Below are 21189 nucleotides of genomic sequence, written 5' to 3' on the forward strand. Positions count from 1 at the left end.
GTCTACCAGTCTGCTGCTCTTTTTTGAGGATTATAAGATGATGAAGTAAAATATATAAAGCTTAAATCAGTGAAGATTCAGCGATTAAATCAACACTCAGGAGTTGGCACTGGCGCCACTGAAAAGATTTCAACAAGTCACCCAGTGGCCCACCTGAGCGCCTTCAGGACTGACGGCTTGTTTGAGAAGCTCCACGCCAGTTCATCAGATTTAGTTTTTTATTGCAGTTTGTCTCAGACGTACAATTCAGTTTAAAAAGAAAAGAGCGATCACACCTAGAAACAAATCACTGATTAACATGACTGCCATAAACCTCGAAAAGTTTAAAGTGCAGAATGAACAAAACCTCCAGGAAGTAAACAAACGTTCATAAAAACGTCACCCCACCTGCCATGTGCTGCGGGGACGCAGGTGCTGGTGTGGCACAGCCTTGGCATCACTGCCTCAAGTTTCTCTCCTTTTCATCTTCTGAATATTATTTTGCAAGATTTTGCTATTGCCCATGTTTTGTTTTTTCTTTTGGGGATATCACTTTGCTTATTAGGGTGGCACGGTGGCGCATTAAGGAGACCTGGGTTTGGGGGATGGGCACCCCGTATACTTGAAAGAACTGGCAGGAAAAATAAACACAGAACTGACTAACAACTGGAAATGGAGGAAGAGGAGGAGTCAGGGAGTGGGAACAGGAACTGATGTGACAGAAAGAGGGGTTCTGGGTACAGGATATGATGTCATTAGAGGGGGCCGGACTGGTGGTGATGACATTGGGAGGCAGGTGCTTCTGCTGGTCTGCAGAAGGATAAAAAAGAGAAACGCTCAGGTGACAGCGCCAGCCCCCAGTCCGACTGAGAAATGGCACCAGTGAGCCTGTAAACCATCTTCTATGTGTGACAAAATATTATATTTTAATTGGCGCAGTGGTAGCGCTGCTGCCTCGCAGTTAGGAGACCCATCTGGGTTCGCCTCTCGGGTCCTCCCTGTGTGGAGTTTGCATGTTCTCCCCGTGTCTGCGTGGGTTTCCTCCCACAATCCAAAGACTTGCAGGTTAGGTGCATTGGCGATCCTGAATTGTCCCTAATGTGTGTGCTTGGTGCCCTGTCCAGGATTTGTTCCTGTCTTGCGCCCTGTGCTGACTGGGATTGGCTCCAGCAGACCCCTGTGACCCTGTGGTTAGGATATAGTGTGTTGGACGATGACTGACTGACTGACTGACTGACCAACTTTACTTATTACCTCTCTCACATTAATCAGACAGTAGATTCACTTTCTGCCCACCGTGTTGTGGCTTTAATTTCAAACAAAAACATTTGACAGGTTTGCCAATCGATCTAAATGGAATAACCCGGAATCACAAAGTGAAAATGTGCAAACTTTTGCAGATTTATTAAGAATATAAAATGCATAGAAAGCCCATTGCAGCTTCAATGCAAGTCAGGTGGCCCCGCCTCCTTCGGCTCTACTTAAATGTGACAGGGCAGACAACTGATAAAGGAGAACAGAAGAGTACAAAAAACCAAAAAATCAATAAACACAACATCAAAGAAATGCAATTACACCTTGTAAAAAATAAAATGACCGAATAAATCAAAAATAAATTTAAGGCAGGGTGAAAAATCATCACTGAAACAGGAGTGGAGCAAAACAATGACTTCCAAAAGTCAAACAAGAACAAAACAAACCCAAAAATCCACAAGCAAAGCATCCTGGGCGGCCATATTCACCAGGCGTCTTTGGAATTTCTCCCAGGAATTGCACTAAACGTCCTACTAGGATAAGATCCAGCAACATGGTTTTGGCTTCAGGGGGACTCACATACTTCAAGACCCCCCGTGGACATTAAGGGGAAGTGCGTTTAGGAGTGAAGTCAGGACACACTTCTTTACGCAAAGAGACTGCCGAGACACGGAGTTGAAGCAGAAAGATGGATCAGGATGAGATGAGAGCTAAATGAGTGGGCTTGACGGACTGAGTGGTCTCCTGCCGTCTGTCAAATGCCCAGATGCTGGACATCAGAAGAGCTTATGAAGCGTCCTCATCCCCTGTCCCATCTAAGAGGTGGAGGTCACATGTGAAACTGAGAGACATCACAGTTTTACAGGACCCCTTGCCATAAATCGCCACACGTGATGACATTTGGTACTTTTTGGATACTAACGCTTCACCACAAAGATAACAACAATGATAGCAGTATTCAAAGTAGTAGGAGAAAAAGCTGGAAAACATAATTCAGACACTAGAGGGCGCTGATTTAGTCTTGGGTATCAGTGACACAGTACAGAGACTAGGGGGCGATTCAGTCAGGAAGGCCATTAGAAACCGAGCTCAGACACCAGAGGGCAAAGACGTAGTGAAAGATAGCAGCAGTGACAGAGCGGAGACACTAGAGGGCGGTGGAGTTACTCATGCTGTCATGCCAAGGTGAGCTACACCTCGCCTGGAGTTATTCCAGGTAATGGGCACAGAAGTTTCCAGGTCAGGTTGCTCCTCAGTAAAGATGGTGCTGTGGACTGCCAAGGTATGGCACTGAAATGTCAGTGAGGATTTGACTGGACTTGGCACAGGATTGACGACAACTTTATAAAGCTACACAGTAGACAATGCTAATGAAACAATGGGGTCAATTGTGTAGGAAATGGACGTGCCGATTGGGAAATGGGGGTTCTATAAAACCTGGCCGCTACAGGGGTCCACAGAAGAACTGCACACCAGAAGTTTCTCCTCCCACCCACCGCCATCGCCCAAGCCAACAAAGAGAGAGCGGACTGCCAGCCGGCAGGGTACTCACTGGTGGTACATGCGCAGCACGTCGTACAGGTAGTCCTTCTCGGCTTCATTATCAATCAGCAGCTCCACCTGAATTGAATAGAAAATGAGAAAAAAAGTCAACTTCTCCCTTCAACAACTAAGACAGCCAAGCTGCAGAAACAAGAAAAAGGAAAGTGCAGAAAGTTCTCCACGGCCACCCCAGCAGACCTAAATGACAGAGACGGCCGGGGCGCCCGAGCTGACCTGATGGCGGCTGAACTGCTGAACAAACACTTTGAGAAAGCGCTTGGGCCACTCGCTGTGGTAGCACATGCCGCCCGTCAGGGGCCGAGTTCTGTCTGAGGTGGTCCGCGAGACGAGAGATGCTCAGCGCTCTGGGAGCCGCTTTGTTCTGCCCAGCAGACTCGCCGGCAGATCGCTTTCGCTTTGCTTGTGGTATCTCGAACGGAGCTCGGCTCAAACAATCGCCTTGGGGCCGAGTGATGAGAGCTTCAATCGGCGGGTGTCACTTTACAAGTTCTTGACGGAGAGCAGCCTCAACACTTCCGCTGCCCTCACAGGCACTTTCTTCATATCGAACACATTTCAAACAACTTTTGTTTCTTCGTAATTTCAACTAGGAGTGCCACCGTACTCACATCGTGTCCCCACTGACTTGAGCAGGACCACCACGTCGACGTCTGCATCTTTCCAGCACCGGCTCTCTGGGCTTTAGTGCTTACAGCCACCGACGTCACATTTGGCACACAGCAGCTTCAGGGTTTGGACATTGAACTTTCACCCTTAAAGACCCCCCACACAAGGTGGGATGGCATGAAATACTCCTGTGTGATCCGCAGACAGAGAAGCAGCAGCACTCACGGTCAGGTTGGTCAACGGCAGGTTCTGACACATAACCCTCAGCCATGCCACCCTGGAGACCAGAAAAGAGTGGCATCAAATACTGCAGTGTGGCCTTATGGGAACAGAAACCGTTTGGGACAGAGTTGTAATCTTTCCAGCTCACAAACCCTGACAAATGTAACCTCGGGCTTCCATCAAGGCCTAGAAATTAAACACAAACCTCACCCCAAACTCAAGAAGCAGGCAACAAAAGTGTTAGGATTTCAATCTGCTCAAAAAAAGGAAGAGGGGGAACCACAGAAAACCCCTGGTCCCAAAATACAAAAAAACAATAAAAAAAATCCTTTATATTCAAAGGTTATTTTTTATTTAAAACAAAGAATCCTTTGTTCAAAACTAGGCAAAAAAAAAATCGAAAAATAGGCAAAAAGCACTAAATCATCAAACCTCAGAGCAGGCAAAGCCAGTCCACTAGAAGAATCGAGAATCCAAAAAAGTCAGCTGGAAGTCCGAAATCGTAACTAGCGCTGCAACTCCACAGACTGAGGGGCTCTTCAATAACCCTGGTCAGGGGTCACAGGAGGGCCCACCTCCTCTGGCTCAACAGGTAGAGACCCACCAATGGTCTCCATCCAACCTGACAGAGCTTGAGAGAATCAGTGGAGAAGAATGGCAGAGAATCCACAAATCCAGGGGGACCTCACAAATAAAGCGCGCGTGTAAACAACTTCTTCTGCAGGAGTCGAGATTTATAAAACACACGCGTAGCGTGGACACTGGCAGAAGGTTATGTCATGTTTCGACCTTCTGTAAGTCCATGCAGATGTTGTTTGGGGTTGGCATTTTAGCGACTCCACTGCACATTTTATGACACCTCGGTCATGTTGCGATGATCCTGGACTGATTCGATCACAGTAGTGGTCTCTAAAATGTTAGCTCTAATTTAGGACGACTATGTTTGCTTACAAGCCAGGCATCATCGTGAGCCAAAAAACTCATCCCAATCCCTGGAAACTCGTTTTGGCCAGTCACTGTCGACATCCTCCAGAAGAGCTAAAGCTGCCATTGCTTGTTATGTTGTACGACACACGACACGCCTTTTTAAATAGAACTGATTGGCTGAACACCAACCCAATTAACATGGGGTACACACATTGGGCATCCTAACCACAACTTTGACAAAACCACAGGCTTTGATGTGATCGACACTCACAGGTGACCCCGCCCTCCTCCTTGCTTTAACGTGATTGGAACCCACGGGTGACTCCGCCCCTTCCTGTTTCAACATGATCGAGACTCATAAGTGACCCCACCCTCCTTCTTGCTTCCACGTGATTGGGACCCACATGTGACCCTGCGCTCCCCTTTATTCTTCAACATGATTGGGTCTCACAGGTGACCCCGCACCCACAAACATCCCCAACAATGGAGTGCAATGGCGTGATGAACCAGAAAGGACTAAGATGGGGGATTTTGGAGTTACTTGTTATTTGCTTCAGAAATTTAGTTCTGATGCAACACAGCCAGGAACACGGGCAGATTTACAATATATGGTGATAAGATAATGAATATTAAACAATATACACCATATATGGTTACTGATAGGTGGTGACAGGGGATGGCTAAAAACACGTAGACAGCACACACACAGTTCTAGGTCCGATTTCAGATTTATAAGGAAGTTGCCGCGGCACCTGGCATACGTATGGTTTATAAATGACATTTTATTTATGTGTACGCCGAGTTCACCTTTCAAGAATAAGCAAAATTTCATTACGAACTCTAAGCCTGATTTTATACATGAGGTCCCCCCAGATGTGTGACACTTGTGACATCAAACCCAAGAGGACTCAGGACTGTAATGGCTGGCAAAGGGGCCTCAGCTGAGCACCGAGTAAAGGGTCTGAATACTTGTGATAAGGGGTGGTTTCAGTTTTTCATATTTAATAAAATTCCATTTCCGCTTTGTCATTCTGGTGTAACGAGTGGTGCTGAATGAGGAAGGAATGAATTTAAGTAATCAGAGCACAAAGGGGGGGCACAAGACAATGTGAACAAACCGAAGGCGTCCGACTCTGAAAACGGGCACACATTTGAGTCACTGCAAACATTCGATCCTTCATTGTTGGCTAATGTGGCAGCCCTGTATGAAAGGCGCTATATCAAACACTGATTGACAGCCCAGTGGGCCGCTTGCTCCCCACCCCCCGCCTCACCAACTGCCCTGATCTTTACACCTACAAACCCCCCACAACACGCATGTCAGGCAGGGTGCTGCCCGAGCGAAGGGCACCGCCAGATCGGCTAATGACATGTGGATTGCCATCAGCGCCCACCTCAATGTCAAGTCAGCACAAAGGTCGGCACATCGTGTGGTGGCGGCGTCACGGCTTTTCATCATCATAAACGTTAAAGTCTGAAAACTGACAGCTGCTGCCAGGGTGACCTTTGTAACCGCGCCATAATAAAAGGTGCCACAAATTGATGTAATCCGTTTAGCATGAACCATTACGTTTACTGCATGATAGACTCGAGTGAGCCGTTAACGTCTGGAATTGAGTTTCTCTGCTTGGTGACAGCTGGAGTGTCATTTGGTGGCCCAGAACTGCCATTCCCCAGTTCTGCCTGGGCGATGAGCTGCTCCATGGCAGGACACTTGACACCCGTCAAGCAGGAAATGGCCGCCTTTACCCCGCTGACTACTCTGAGAGAACATCCAAGTGCCAGACACGCACCCCATCACGCACTGTGACCCCCAAGAAGTCTCATTTCGGTAGTTGATGGCCCGTCTTGTTTCTGCTGCCTGCACTCACTGGCTGTGGGGGTCTTTACATCAACTACTAACCACTTCTGGCATTTGGCTCACATGATGGCTACCACAAGCCCAGTGTGCCTTGTCATTGTCACAGCACAGGACACTTTTCATTCATCTTTAGACAGCTGGAGGCTGAAGATGACGGCTCAACTGGAGGCAGACAGCCGTGAAGTGGGGGGGGTCACAACTACACATCACTGGATTTCTACCACAAGGACGTTTTCGGCACATTATCACAAGTGCAAGTTTAAAGGGTCTGTCCTACATTGATAGGCTCAGGGGGTCCCAAAAAGTGGTGGCTGCATGGAAAAAAAAAAAGCATCGTCAGAATTCTGTCAATTAATTAGGCAATCACATAGGTGGGGACACCTAGTGGAGACGAAGGAGAAGTGCATGTGAGACAGAAGGCATCATGGGAATCTGGGAGAACTAAAAAGTGCCAGGACAGCTCCAGGTGCTCCCCGATCTTCTTCTGGCAGCACTTCTGGGTGTGGTGGAAGTGCTGCAGACCACAGGCTCCAGAGCGGTCCAGGCACCCCCTGTCCGTAGCCACGGGCCCCAGCAGGGTTGAGCTTCCAAGCCTGTGGTCCCGATGCCATCCAGGGTGGCTGCCCTCTCGTGTTCTGGGGGAGGTACTGCTGTTGACATGTCCTCACATCAGAAGGGCGTCCCGACCAGATAAGGCCCCCCGGCCATCTGCCACAGCTCATACAGTCATATGAAAAAGTTTGCGACCCCCTCTCAGCCTGCATAATAATTGAGTCTCCTTTCAACAATAAAGATATCAGTGGTCTGTCTTTCATTTCCTAGGAGTACTGCGGTGTTTTCCAAACAAAGATTTTTAGTGACGCAGTATTTAGTTGTATGAAATTAAATCAAATGTGAAAAACTGGCTGTGCACAAATGTGGGTCCCCTTGTCATTGTGCTGATTTGAATGCCTGTCACTGCTCAATGCTGATTGGTTGATGAGCTCGTTAAGCCTTGAACTTCATAGACCGGTGTGTCCAATCATGAGATATAAAGGTGGTATTTAAGGTGGTCAGTTACAAGTTGTGCTTCCTTCCCTTTGACTCTCCTCTGAAGAGTGACAGCATGGGATCCTCAAAGCAACTCTCCAAAGATCTGAAAACAAAGATTGTGGAGTCTCCTGGTTTAGGGGAAGGCTACAAAAAGTCATCTCAGAGGTTTAAACTGTCAGTTTCTGTAAGGAATGGAATCAGGAAATGGAAGGCCACAGGCACAGTTACTGTTAAACCCAGCAGGTCTGGCAGGCCAAGAAAAATACAGGAGCGGCATATGAGCAGGATTGTGAGAATGGTGACAGACAACCCACAGATCACCTACAAAGACCTGCAAGAACATCTGGCTGCAGATGGTGTATCCATACATCGTTCTACAATTCAAACATTTGTATGGCAGGGTCATGAGAAAGAAGCCCTTTCTGCACTCATGCCACAAACAGAGTCGCTTGTTGTATGCCAATGCTCATTCAGACAAGTCAGATTCATTTTGGAACAAAGTGCTTTGGACTGATGAGACACAAATGGAGTTATTAGGTCAGAACAAAAAGCACTTTGCATGGCGGAAGAAGAACACCGCATTCCAAAAAAAAAAAAAAAACACCTGCTACCTCCTGTCACGTTGGGTGGAGGTTCCATCATGCTGTGGGGTGGGCTGTGTGGCCAGTTCAGGGACTGGGGCCCTTGATAAAGTCGAGGGTCAGATGAATTCAACCCAATAGCAACAAATTCTTCAGGATAATGTTCAAACATCAGTCACAAAGTTGCAGTTACACATGCAGAGGTTGGATATTCCAACAAGACAATGACCCAAAACACAGTTGGAAATCTACAAAGGCATTCATGCAGAGGGAGAAGTACAATGTTCTGGAATGGCCGTCACAGTCCCCTGACTTGAATATCAGCGAAAATCTATGGGATGATTTGAAGCAGGCTGTCCATCAAATTGAACTGAACTGGAGAGATTTGGTATGAAGAATGGTGAACAAGACCTCCATCCAGAATCAGACACTCATCAGAGGCTGTAGGAGGACAGTGTCTAGAGGACAAAAGGAGGCTCAACTAAGTATTGATGTCATCTCTCTGTTGGGGGGCCCACATTTATGCACCTGTCTAATTTTGTTATGATGTATATTGCATATTTTCTGTTAATCCAATAAACTTAAAGTCACTGCTGATGACCTACTGTCTCAATAAGGCATGTCAGATATTAAAAGGAAGTTCAGCCAATGAGAAACAAAAATCCAAAGAATTAAGAGGGGGTCCCAAACTTTTTCTTATGACTGTATATTGATATGCCAGGGCCGGCAACTGTCACCTCATAGATCCAAATGGCCACATCGGCGGCTCTCAGAAGGGAGCAGCAATAACATCCCATAATACAGCAGCCGAATAACCTGCACGAGAAGAGGCCATTGAGCCCAACAAAGATCACCAGTCCTACCAACTTCATTCTACTAAAACAACATCCAGGCGAGTTCTGAGGGTCCCTCAAGTCCTGCTGCCCACCACACTACTTGGTCACTGACTTCTCTGTGTGAAGAAACACCTCCTAATGTTTGTGTGAAATTTACCAACTGTGTCCCTGTGTTTTCGATGAATTCATTTTAAAGTCACCGTCTCGGTCCACTGGGCTAATGCCCTTCATCGTTTTAAACCCTTCAGTCAGGTCTCCTCATCATCACTGTAAAGGCTCCGCTCTGTTAATCTTCATAACTCACCCCCTGTAGCCCCTGAATCAGCCTGGTTGTTTTTCTCTGGACCTTCTCTAGTGCTGCTATGTCCTTTTTGTAGCCTGGAAACCAAAACTGACTCCAGATAAATAAAATTAAATAAATAAATAAATAAAGTTTATTAATATTATTAAATCAGGGGAAATAAATGCAGCCAGGTCACATGACAACAAAAGCCAAGAAGCTTGAATGCAGTGGTCCGTGGCATCCTGCTAAAAAGGTCATCAAAGTGGACCCACCCTGGCAGGTGCGCCCCCCTTTAAACGCACTCTCAGCTCGAGACCAAGCTCATCAACACGGCGCTCATCACGCAGACTCGAGGCCCTGTTGGCCCTTCGGGTGATGAAGTGCAGGGATGGGTACAATGACAGTAAATGCCACCGTGTGTCCCTTAGGAAGTCATTAAAGATGGAGGCGCTGAAGTTGAATTTTAGGGATGCTCAGCAAAGGTGCACCTCGAGTGGCGCCGAGGGTGACGGGCCCAACTGACCTACCCGAAAGGTGGGCCTGCATGTGTTCCATTACTTTTCTTTCTCTAAAACTATTAAAAGGAAATTCAAAATGAGCTCCGCTAAAATAATCAAAGTGTAGCACAAAATTTATAGGCGTTGACAAAAGGGCACAGCAGGTCAGCAGGAGGACAGATGGCTCAGTGACTGGTTTATGGGCGTCCCCTCATCCAGCACCCCACCCTACACGTGCAGTGAATTACAAATGAACCATAAATCAGGAGAGGCTGGGGGGGTCTCACCGGTCCTAGCAGCTCAAATAACTGGAAGAGAGGCTTTAGTGGAGACAGCAGAGCGCATGAGCTGAAAGGTAACTGGGGTGACATGACGGGCAAAGGGTATCTGCAGCGTCTCAAACCAACAGGCTGCTCAGGTTCTTACCGAGCGGGACCTCTGGGTCGCCACTTAGGGAGGAGCGTGAGGTGCTAATGTAGATAACAGTAATGGGTCACAATGTGTGTCCTGGGTGGGCAGTTCATCACTTCCACGATTGTGCATCGACAAATGACTGCAGTCACTTCACCAAAGAGACCACCACCACCCCCCACCCCTAAGTAAGGGTCGCAAAGACCACCAACATAAGAAAAAAAGGGTCACAGCACCAAAACAGTTGAGAAAGAGCGATGGCTGAGTAGGGCACTGAACTGCTCGCCATTGGATTTGCTTCAATTGTTTCTGAGTTGCCACAAAATGTCGTCACAAAGGCAGAGGACAATGGTCTGCCGCTGAAGTCGCGGTTAAATGGAAAGGCAGTACGCAAATACAATTACTGTTATTCTTTAGGAATCAGACGGCTTGCTTAGATAGATAGATAGATAGATAGATAGATAGATAGATAGATAGATAGATAGATAGATAGATAGATAGATAGATAGATAGATAGATAGATAGATAGATAGATAGATAGATGGATGAAAGGCACTATATAAGGATAGATAGATAGATAGATAGATAGATAGATAGATAGATAGATAGATAGATAGATAGATAGATAGATAGATAGATGAAAGGCACTATATAAGGATAGATAGATAGATAGATAGATAGATAGATAGATAGATAGATAGATAGATAGATAGATAGATAGATAGATAGATAGATAGATGAAAGGCACTATATAAGGATAGATAGATAGATAGATAGATAGATAGATAGATAGATAGATAGATAGATAGATAGATAGATAGATAGATAGATAGATAGATAGATGAAAGGCACTATATAAGGATAGATAGATAGATAGATAGATAGATAGATAGATAGATAGATAGATAGATAGATAGATAGATGGATGAAAGGCACTATATAAGGATAGATAGATAGATAGATAGATAGATAGATAGATAGATAGATAGATAGATAGATAGATAGATAGATAGATAGATGAAAGGCACTATATAAGGATAGATAGATAGATAGATAGATAGATAGATAGATAGATAGATAGATAGATAGATAGATAGATAGATAGATGAAAGGCACTATATAAGGATAGATAGATAGATAGATAGATAGATAGATAGATAGATAGATAGATAGATAGATAGATAGATAGATAGATAGATAGATAGATGAAAGGCACTATATAAGGATAGATAGATAGATAGATAGATAGATAGATAGATAGATAGATGAAAGGCACTATATAAGGATAGATAGATAGATAGATAGATAGATAGATAGATAGATAGATAGATAGATAGATAGATAGATGAAAGGCACTATATAAGGATAGATAGATAGATAGATAGATAGATAGATAGATAGATAGATAGATAGATAGATAGATAGATAGATTTTATTAATAATTCACATACTCCAGCAGCAGCATGCTGATAATAACAATATTAAAGATTGATAACAATGCAGGTATACAGACAGACAATAACTTTGTGTAATGTTAACGTTTACCCCCTCTGGTGGAATTGAAGAGTCGCATAGTGTGACATAGGAACGATCTCCTCAGTCTGTCAGTGGAGCAGGACGGTGACAGCAGTCGGTCGCTGAAGCTGCTCCTCTGTCTGGAGATGATCCTGTTCAGTGGCTCCAGTGGATTTTCCATGATTGACAGGAGTCTGCTCAGCGCCCATCGCTCTGCCACGGATGTCAAACTGTCCAGCTCCATGCCTACAATAGAGCCTACCTTCCTCACCAGTTTGTCCAGGCGTGAGGCGTCCCTCTTCTTAATGCTGCCTCCCCAGCACACCACCGCGTAGAAGAGGGCGCTCACCACAACCGTCTGATAGAACATCTGCAGCATCTTGTTGCAGATGTTGAAGGACGCCAGCCTTCTAAGGAAATATAGTCGGCTCTGTCCTTTCTTACACAGAGCATCAGTATTGGCAGTCCAGTCTAATTTATCATCCAGCTGCACTCCCAGGTATTTATAGGTCTGCACCCTCTGCACACAGTCACCTCTGATGATCACGGGGTCCAGGAGGGGCCTGGTCCTCCTAAAATCCACCACCAGCTCTTTGGTTTTGCTGGTGTTCAGGTGTAGGTGGTTTGAGTCGCACCATTTAACAAAGTCCTTGATTAGGTCCCTATACTCCTCCTCCTGCCCACTCCTGATGCAGCCCACGATAGCAGTTTCGTCAGCGAACTTTTGCACGTGGCAGGACTCCGAGTTGTATTGGAAGTCCGATGTATATAGGCTGAACAGGACCGGAGAAAGTATAGTCCCCTGCGGCGCTCCTGTGCTGCTGACCACAATGTCAGACCTGCAGATCCCGAGACGCACATACTGAGGTCTGTCTGTAAGATAGTCCACGATCCATGCTACCACCAGGTATGAATCTACTCCCATCTCTGTCAGCTTGTCCCTAAGGAGCAGAGGTTGGATGGTGTTGAAGGTGCTAGAGAAGTCTAGAAACATAATTCTTACTGCACCACTGCCTCTGTCCAAGTGGGAGAGGGATCTTTGAGAAATTCAAGAAATTTGCACACCTTCAGTGGCACTACCAGGACATTCGCAAACCCGTATCATCAAACGGAGGCTCACAGGGCCCAATGTGGAGGCCCACTTCTTCATGAACTCATTTTAAAGTCACCGTCTCGATCCACTGCACTGATTCCCTTCATTATTTTAAACACTTCAATCTCCTTAGCAAACTAGCAAACACATCCTTCGGAGCAGACCATAAGACTCTGCGATCAACGGCCATGGCACTCAACTGGAGAGTACTGCGCACCAGTATGGGCAGGGTCAACCCATGCCAACAAGGGCTAAACAGTGCATGCTGAATCATCACCGGCACCTTCCTGCTTTATACAGGCTGGCTGGGATCGCACCTCCCCACATACAATGAGAAACCAGTCCAAGATTAGAAAGGTTCAAGCAACTGATGGACTTCAGACACCCACTCCACCACCACCACCAGGAAGTAAATCATCGACTACCTTCTCGTTAGAGCTTTACCACAGTGAAACCCTTCAATCCAAAGCAGTCCACAACACAAAGGCTCGAGAGGTGGTGAGGGACTGACCATAGCACTCCCAATGAAGCTCTACCTACACCTCAAGAACATCTAACCAATGGAACATTCCTCTCTAGGAAAGCCTGGGTCGTGCTTAACCGAGCGAGGTCAAAGGTGGGCAAAACAAGGGACAACCTATTTAGATGGGGCCTCACAACAAGCACTGAATATCACTGTGGTGAGCCCACCCAAACAAAGGACCACATTCTCCGTGAATGTTCCCGAGGGCCTACATGCACTGAAGAAGATCTTAAGGATGATAATGATGTCGCTCTTACCTGGCGTGATAAGATATGACGATGAACACTTCAGTCAGGTCTCCTCTTAATCTTCTTTTGCTTAAACCAGCGTTTCTCAACCTTTAAGTATTTGTGACCCGAGTTTTCATAACAGTTTTAATTGTGCCCCCCTAACATTTTTTTGAAACCCTAATAAACCCTAATATGTGAATTTCCCCTTGGGATTAATAAAGTATCTATCTATCTATCTATCTAAAATTTATGCCTATAATTTTTGCTGCCGATACACCGCTACAAGTTTAAAATTTTCCTACGAATAGCGAAATTACACCACATATGGCAACATTTGCTCCCCATTTTTTGTTACATTCGCACCCCACAGTTTGAGAACCACTGGCTTAAACTGTAACAGCTCAGCTCTTTTAATCCTTCCTCCTAACTCGTCCCCTGTAGTCCTGGACTCAGCCTAGTCGCTCTTCTTTGGACCTTCTCTAGTGCTGCTATGTCTTTATGAAGACCCAAACTGCACCCAGGACTCCAGATGAGGCCTCACCAGTGTGTTATAAAGCTTGAGCAGAACCTCCTGTGACTTGTACTTCACACATCAAGGCGCTATATAACCTGACATTATGTGAGCCTTCTTAATGGCTTCTGAACACTGTTGGGAAGTCGATAGCTTAGAGTCCACTACAACTCCTAAATCCTTCTCATAAGCCGGACTCTTGATTTTCATACCTCCCATTGTGTATTCAGACCTAACAAGACCTAACCTTAATACAAGTGTTAATCTCAGCTCTTTGAATCTTTCCTCATAACTCATCCCCTGTAGCCCTGAATCAGCCGAGTCGCTCTTCTCTGGACCTTCTCTAGTGCTGCTATGTCTTTATGGAGATCAAAACTTCACCCAGGACTCCAGATGAGGCCTCACCAGTGTATTATAAAGCTTGAGCAGAACCTCCTGTGACTTGTACTCCACACGTCAAGGCGCTATATAACCTGACATTCTGTGAGCCTTCTTAATGACTTCTGAACACTGTCTGCAAGTCCATAGCTTAGAGTCCACTACAACTCCTTAGCCCTTCTCATAAGGTGGACTCTTGATTTTCGGACCTCCCATTGCGTACTCAAACCTTACATTTTTATTCCCTACATGTAATTCTTCACATTTACTGACATTACATTTCATCTGCCCAAGCCTGTCAGCTGTCCAAATCCTTCTCTGATGATTTAGCAGATTTCAGGCTATTTGCCAAGCCACCTATCTTGGTATCAGTAGACTTAGGAGGAGAAGGAGAGATTGGGAGCATACGCTGATTACAACGCACTGACGCACCCTAACCAGCTTGCTCTTTATATTGCTATCCAAATCATTTATATTTATTAAAAATAGCAGCGGCCCCAGCACTGCCCCCTGCTGGTCACCACTCGTAACATCAGCTAATTCTGATGAGGTTCCTCACACCATCACCCTTTGCTCCCTTTGTCTGAGCCACTCATCTACACCCCACACCCTGAACTCCCACTTCTTTTAGTCTGATGCCCACCCTCTCATGTGGCACCTCATCAAATGCTTTCTGAAAGTCCACATCAGTAATCTCATCTGCTCCACTCTGGTCGTATCCGTTTGTTCTTCCTCAACAAACACGATCTCCCTCTCCTGACCCCACACTGACTGTCCTGTCCTTGCCAGGTGTTGCTCCATCTTCTCCTTAATAATTCCTTTCATTCATTTTCCTGTGATGCCCGTTAAGCTTACTGGCCTGTAGTTGGTTGGCTCTGCCCGGTCACCCTTTTTATATAATGGGATGATATTTGCCATTTTCCAGTCCTTTGGAATCTCTCCAGTGCTCAGTGACTTCCTATAAATATGCGTCAAGGGTCTCTATCTGCACTCGCTGACCTCCTTAAGAGCTCGATGGTCAATATTATCTGCTCCTGGTGATTTGTTTGATTTCAGCCTATTTAATCTCAGCAGCTCGTCTCCTTCTACAATTTCCAAATCCCTCAGCACCTCCTTAGTAGTCCCTGTTACTGCTGGCAGGTTATCCACTTCCTCAGTCGTGAAGACCTCAGATAGACGTGAGTTTAGGGTGTCTGCTATTTCACTGTCTGTATCTTTACTATTTCTGATGTACTTCACCTCCTCCTTGGCTGTTCTTTTGTGGCTATATAACCAAAGGTCAGCTTTACATAGATGTTTTTAGGGGAATTCTCCCATCATCTGCTCCACTCTGGTCGCATCCTCTTGTTCCTCCTCATAGAATTCCAGCCTGTTAGTAAAACACGACCTCCCTCTTCTGAGCCCATGCTGACTGTCCTGTCCTTGCCAGGTGTTGCTCAATCTTCTCCTTATTAATTCCTTCCATTATTTTTCCTGTGATGCCCGTTATGCTTACTGGCCTATAGTTGCTTGGTTCTGGCTGGCAGGGGCGTTCTTAGGCATACGTGAACTACGCATCTGCATAGGGCCCCGACTTACTTTTTTTTTTGGTTGTCGGGCTGTGGGCCTGGGGCTCCTGTCATGCCCCTGGCACTGCAGCCGTCTGTGCCAGTCCCAGGAAATTCAGTTCAGTGCATCTCTTAGTCTTATTAACAATCATAATTTATTATCCAAATTGCAATCTTCACCTAAATCCCTAATAACATTGTCACGCCGTCGTAACTTTGCCAAATGCACTACAGCAAACGTTAATTTTAGAGATTCATTTCGGATATATTCGGAGAGATCCCCATAAGATCATGAAATATCCCAATATTACTGGCCTTTACTAGATCCAGAGCAAAATCGATATTTTACCACTCTGCATACACACAAGCGTACATGTTGGCCTACTGGTCAGCTAAGGCCTTTTCCGGACCCAACTCCCCCCCCCATATTTGGGGCCTGCACATTTCAGAACGGCCACCCTTTTTATATAACAAGATCATATTTGACAATTTCCAGTAGTTTCCAGTCATTTTCAGTGTGCAGTGACTTCCTAAAAATAATGTGACATAAATGTACCTGCCATGCAAAACTGTGTTCTAAAGTCCAGCATTTTCTATAAATTAAAATAAATTATATAACTTGCCCATGCTGGGCTTTCACATTGGCAGTAACAGGACAGGGGTACAGCCAGAAAACAAAAGCCTTAAAACTCACCAAAACATATCCATTGTTCATGCCAGGACAGATGTCGAGTATTGGATGGCGTGATCTGATTACACACACACACACACACAACGTGAAACAAAAAAAACGCCAACATTATGAGGTTCAGCCATTTTAAAAGAAAACCAGCTGTGAGTGCCACCTCAGCAGTAACCGTTCACCCCCCTCAGGGGGCGTGGCTTCCACTCCAAAGACCAAATCACAGTAAACAGTTTGTGCCATGTGGGTTGGTCTCATTTTGATTCACTTCTGTGTTGGTGTGAGATCTCACACAAGTGAACAGACGGCGTATCCTTATCTAGTGCCAGGAATACACGCAGTAAAACGATTATTTCAGATCCCTTTCGTTATCACAAACACGCACCAGAAACACGGACGCCACATCTTCTTTTATCAAAACTCAAAGAATTCACTAACTTTTAGGCTTCTGTTTTTTCAGGGATGCTCCGTGCCCCATTGCCTCCATTGGAAAGCAACGGTGTGGGCAAAATATTTTTGAAATTTATAGAAAATGCTGGACTTTGTGTTCCAGTGTAACACAAAGTGCACACGTATGCCATACCCTAACCCTTAAATAACCAACCTATCCTTTAACCAGCAAAAGCAAACTTGAGCACACGTCACCAGTCTTAGCGTCGTTACAGTGGTTGCCAGTGGCCTTTAGGCATCGAAAGCTTGAAATGAGTTTCTTAAACTCTGAGTCGTGGGTTGGCACCTTTTGGGTCATGTTTTATAAAACTGTCCCGTGATGCGTCGCCACAGGCAGTTTAACCAGTCAGCACTGCTCTGGTATGACTGTCTGTGGCGATTCTCCAATGGGACCCCTCGTGATGACTGTTGGCAGCAATGTTTGGTGTAACCCTACCAGCCCCACTATGACTGCCAGCACCACTTCAAGGGGGTCCCTACCTGTGATGACTCTTGGTGAGTGATCCTCCTGCTGAATCTGATGGCCACCAGTGACTGGGTCTCGAGGGCCCTAAGAGGGGCAACATTAAGAATAATCTGCCCCGTTGTATATTGTGGAGTGCCAGTCCCCCCTACACTCCAAGTTGTGACCTCAGACCTTTTAATGGTGGTCTGCTTATCATTCCAAGAGCTAACCCTAAAAGTGAGGTGAGGTGCCCATTTGCTGTTATGCACCGAACATGTGGTACACTTCACTAACTGAGCTATGCCAGGCTACCACCGTGGATTGCATTGGATTTCTCTCTCGTAGCATTTAATAAACTAGACAGGCGCAGCTTTATCAGACTCCTCTACGAATGTGCAGTTATTTCATTTTCCTCGGTTTTCTTTTCCAGTTCCCACCTGATCAAAGTCCTGTGCATCTGCCTGTGATGACTGGATGAAATAATATGAACAATACAATTTATTTATATAGCGCCTTTCCTACGATTTTAATGAAAACGGATACCCCAAATTCCCACCAGACCCACTGCATCAGACAAAGCCTAATAACGAATAAGGCACGACGTAACATTTTTGAGTGGTAGAATGTCTATTGGGGGCCTTAGGGTGGTCTTATGTCCTCCATTAAGCCCCTTCAATATTTTTTTCCCCAGCAGCTTAACTAGAGGTCTTTATGTTTTTCTGTCCCCCCAGCTGTCTGACTATCATTGGACTCCTCTTTAGACACAGAATACGACTCTAAGTAGAAGGATTCTACTATTCCTCTAATCATTCATCTATATAAGCTCATATTGATTTATTTTTTGTATTATGTATTCTAATTTAATTTGTTTTCCCTATCTTGTCATATTTTCCTCGACATCTCATAAAGCACTTTGAGCTCCATCCTGTGAATTTAAATGTGCCACCGACTGTTGATGCAATTTGCAGTAAGTCTTGGCACGCATCCCTCAGGAATATCAAGGGAGCACCAGGAACAGTTTCTTTTGTGACCACCAGGGGGCACGTCAGCTCCCTAACACAACAGACACAATGTAGGTGTGGGAAACTCTTGGCCTTCGTTTCCCACCAGTACCCAAGCACGAATCTACAGAACTTGTGTGCCGGACAGACACATTGCGCCCGCACGTGTGACAAATTGCATTGCTCCTGACGGGAGGGTTTTAAGCTGGACCTGGGAGCACTTCAGGTGGTCCATCAACATTATGGGAGAAGCACTCCCAGGTATGGTGGAAACCCAAAGTAGAGCTCTCCAGCTCCCCCTGGTGGCCACCATGGAACCCAATGGGGCTGTGCCAAACTACAATTCCCATGGAGCCCTGCAGGAATCCGAGGTGCCACTGCCACCTAGCGTCCCGGGGGGAGGTAGTGCCTTGTGTACATCTGCACCCCTGATCCTTCCATTACGATGGCCTCCCGATTGGGAAAGGGCCCCAGCTGTCTGCCACACCTTCATCTGTATGCATCACAAACTCCATCCATCCATCCATCCATTTTCCAACCTGCTGAATCCGAACACAGGGTCACGGGGGTCTGCTGCAGCCAATCCCAGCCAACACAGGGCACAAGGCAGGAACCAATCCCGGGCAGGGTGCCAACCCACCGCAGGACACACACAAACACACAAACACACCAAGCGCACACTAGGGCCAATTTAGAATCGCCAATCCACCTAACCTGCATGTCTTTGGACTGTGGAAGGAAACCCACGCAGACACGGGGAGAACATGCAAACTCCACGCAGGGAGGACCCGGGAATCGAACCCAGGTCCTCAGATCTCCCAACTGCGAGGCAGCAGCACTACCCACTGCACCACCGTGCCGCCCATCACAAACTCCGTTTTATTTTATTTATTTTGTTCTCCTCTATAGGTCCCATCCATAACATTCCTTCAACTCTGACTGGGTGGGCTTGCACCTGCTGCAGAACACCTGGCAAAAAATATACACACACACACAGTAAGGGAGAACACACAAGTAACACAAAAATGACCAGGCATGGGATTTGAACCCTGGACTCATGAAGCAGCATCACTGGCCACTGCGCCACCTGCTGGTATTTATTTCCATATTTACACAGCTAAGCAATTTATCGTGAAATATCCATCCACTCAGATTCCAAACGCACTTATCTACTTTGGGGTCTGGGGAGGTTGAAGCCCATCTCAGGAAACCTTGGGGTGAACCTGGAACAACTGCTGCTCGAAAACTGAACACCCGAATGACTCAAATAGAGCTGCCCCGGACACTAAGGTGTGGCATTGGCCCACCGGAAGGTTTCACCCGATCCCGTAAGAATGAATTGCGGTTCCACCTTCTGGGCCGGCAGAGGGCGCGTTTCGCCGGCTACAGGTGTCTTCTGGCATCACACAGCGTCGACTTTGCACCCGCGTTTAAGGCGCGACATCACACCGATGCTCGACACTTGGCAGACAGACTGACAGACAGACGCCCCGAACTTCTATTCCTGCATGTACGACCCGGGCGTCCTGCTCAAATTCCCAACACGGCTGCTTTAAAAGACGGAGCTCCTGTGCCCTTCCCCCAGCCCCCTGGTTAACTGATACTTTCAGGGTCCATAGTGCATCCCAGCCGGCGTACGTGGGACCGACCGACCGACACGAGCAAATATCGCACAAAACGACTCGATCGAAGGGACTTCCAAAAAAAGAGGGTCCTACCCGGTGTCGGAATTCACGGGCGACTTTCCTCTCCATAGTTTAAAGCCACCGAAAAAGCTTCTTCGTCGTCGTCTTCCGAAACTGTCCGCCGCCTCGAGCTTCTAGCAGGTCTGAAGTGTACGTGCAACGCCGCGGTCTGAACGCTGGGTGGAGCTGCGCGCACCCAACGAGCGCTCGCTCAGTCAGCGCACCTGCGCGTCCGGTGAAGGTGCGGCTGTGAAGGGCCCGCCGTCCGCACAAACGGGAGCTGCGGGAGAAAAAGAAAATCTCCTTGAAGGCGTGAGTTTGGGAATAAATGAGCGATTACCTCCAGGAGCGTCGCTATGAAGGATCTGAGGAACATTCGTGGCAAACGTATTATTATGGGCGGTCGCTTGGCTGCTCTTTTTTGCGAACAAGTGCCTATTGAGGAGCTCATCTAACACAGGTACATACTATAATAATTATCCTAATAAAGTTTATGAAACTGTGTAAAAAAGGAAAAATAAAAATTAATAAAAAAAAAAACGGACTCCAATGCACCCCCGCCCTCACTCAGTTCCCTCAACAATCAGGCGACTTTCCCTTTTTCACATTTTGTTCTCTGCGGTGGGCTGGCGCCCTGTCCGGGGTTTGTTTCCTGCCTTGCGCCCTGTGTTGGCTGGGATTGGCTCCAGCAGACCCCCGTGACCCTGTAGTTAGGATATAGCGAGTTGGATAATAGATGGATGGACATTTTGTTCTGTTGCAGCCTTGCACTACAAATCGTTTCAATTCATTTTTTCTCCATATCAGGTATCACTGGGTACCCCAGAACAACCAACTGAAAGGCATTTTTGCATATTAATTAAAAATAAAAAAAACCCTGAAATATCATAATGGTATTTAGAGCCTTTACTCAGTTCTAGACTGAGATGATCCCATCCTGGAGTCTTCTTGGGTCTGGCGTGATGAGCTTCACACACCTCGATGTGAGGATTGTCTGCCATCCTTCTCTGGAGATGCTCTCCTGGTCTTTCAGGTTGGATGGAGACCACCAGTGGGCGGCTCTGTTCGGGTCTCTGC

The 21189-nt window shown here is 46.4% G+C and overlaps 1 protein-coding gene across 1 annotated transcript in view; it reads right to left on the reverse strand.

The window, feature by feature from the left end:
• The window catches only part of ush1c (Usher syndrome 1C), a 170714-nt gene extending 150416 nt beyond the window's left edge, over positions 1–20298 (reverse strand). The window contains exons 1-2 of the mRNA XM_028796119.2: positions 20146–20298; positions 2786–2853 (exon numbers count right to left, since the gene is read on the reverse strand). Of these exons, the coding sequence (XP_028651952.1) occupies positions 2786–2853; positions 20146–20181 (104 nt within the window). The 5' untranslated portion in view covers positions 20182–20298. The remainder of the gene's footprint in view (positions 1–2785; positions 2854–20145) is intronic.
• Between the last annotated feature and the right edge of the window lie 891 nt (positions 20299–21189).

Source organism: Erpetoichthys calabaricus, chromosome 2 (genome assembly GCF_900747795.2).
Source record: "Erpetoichthys calabaricus chromosome 2, fErpCal1.3, whole genome shotgun sequence".
In the NCBI taxonomy this organism is placed as follows: domain Eukaryota; kingdom Metazoa; phylum Chordata; class Cladistia; order Polypteriformes; family Polypteridae; genus Erpetoichthys; species Erpetoichthys calabaricus.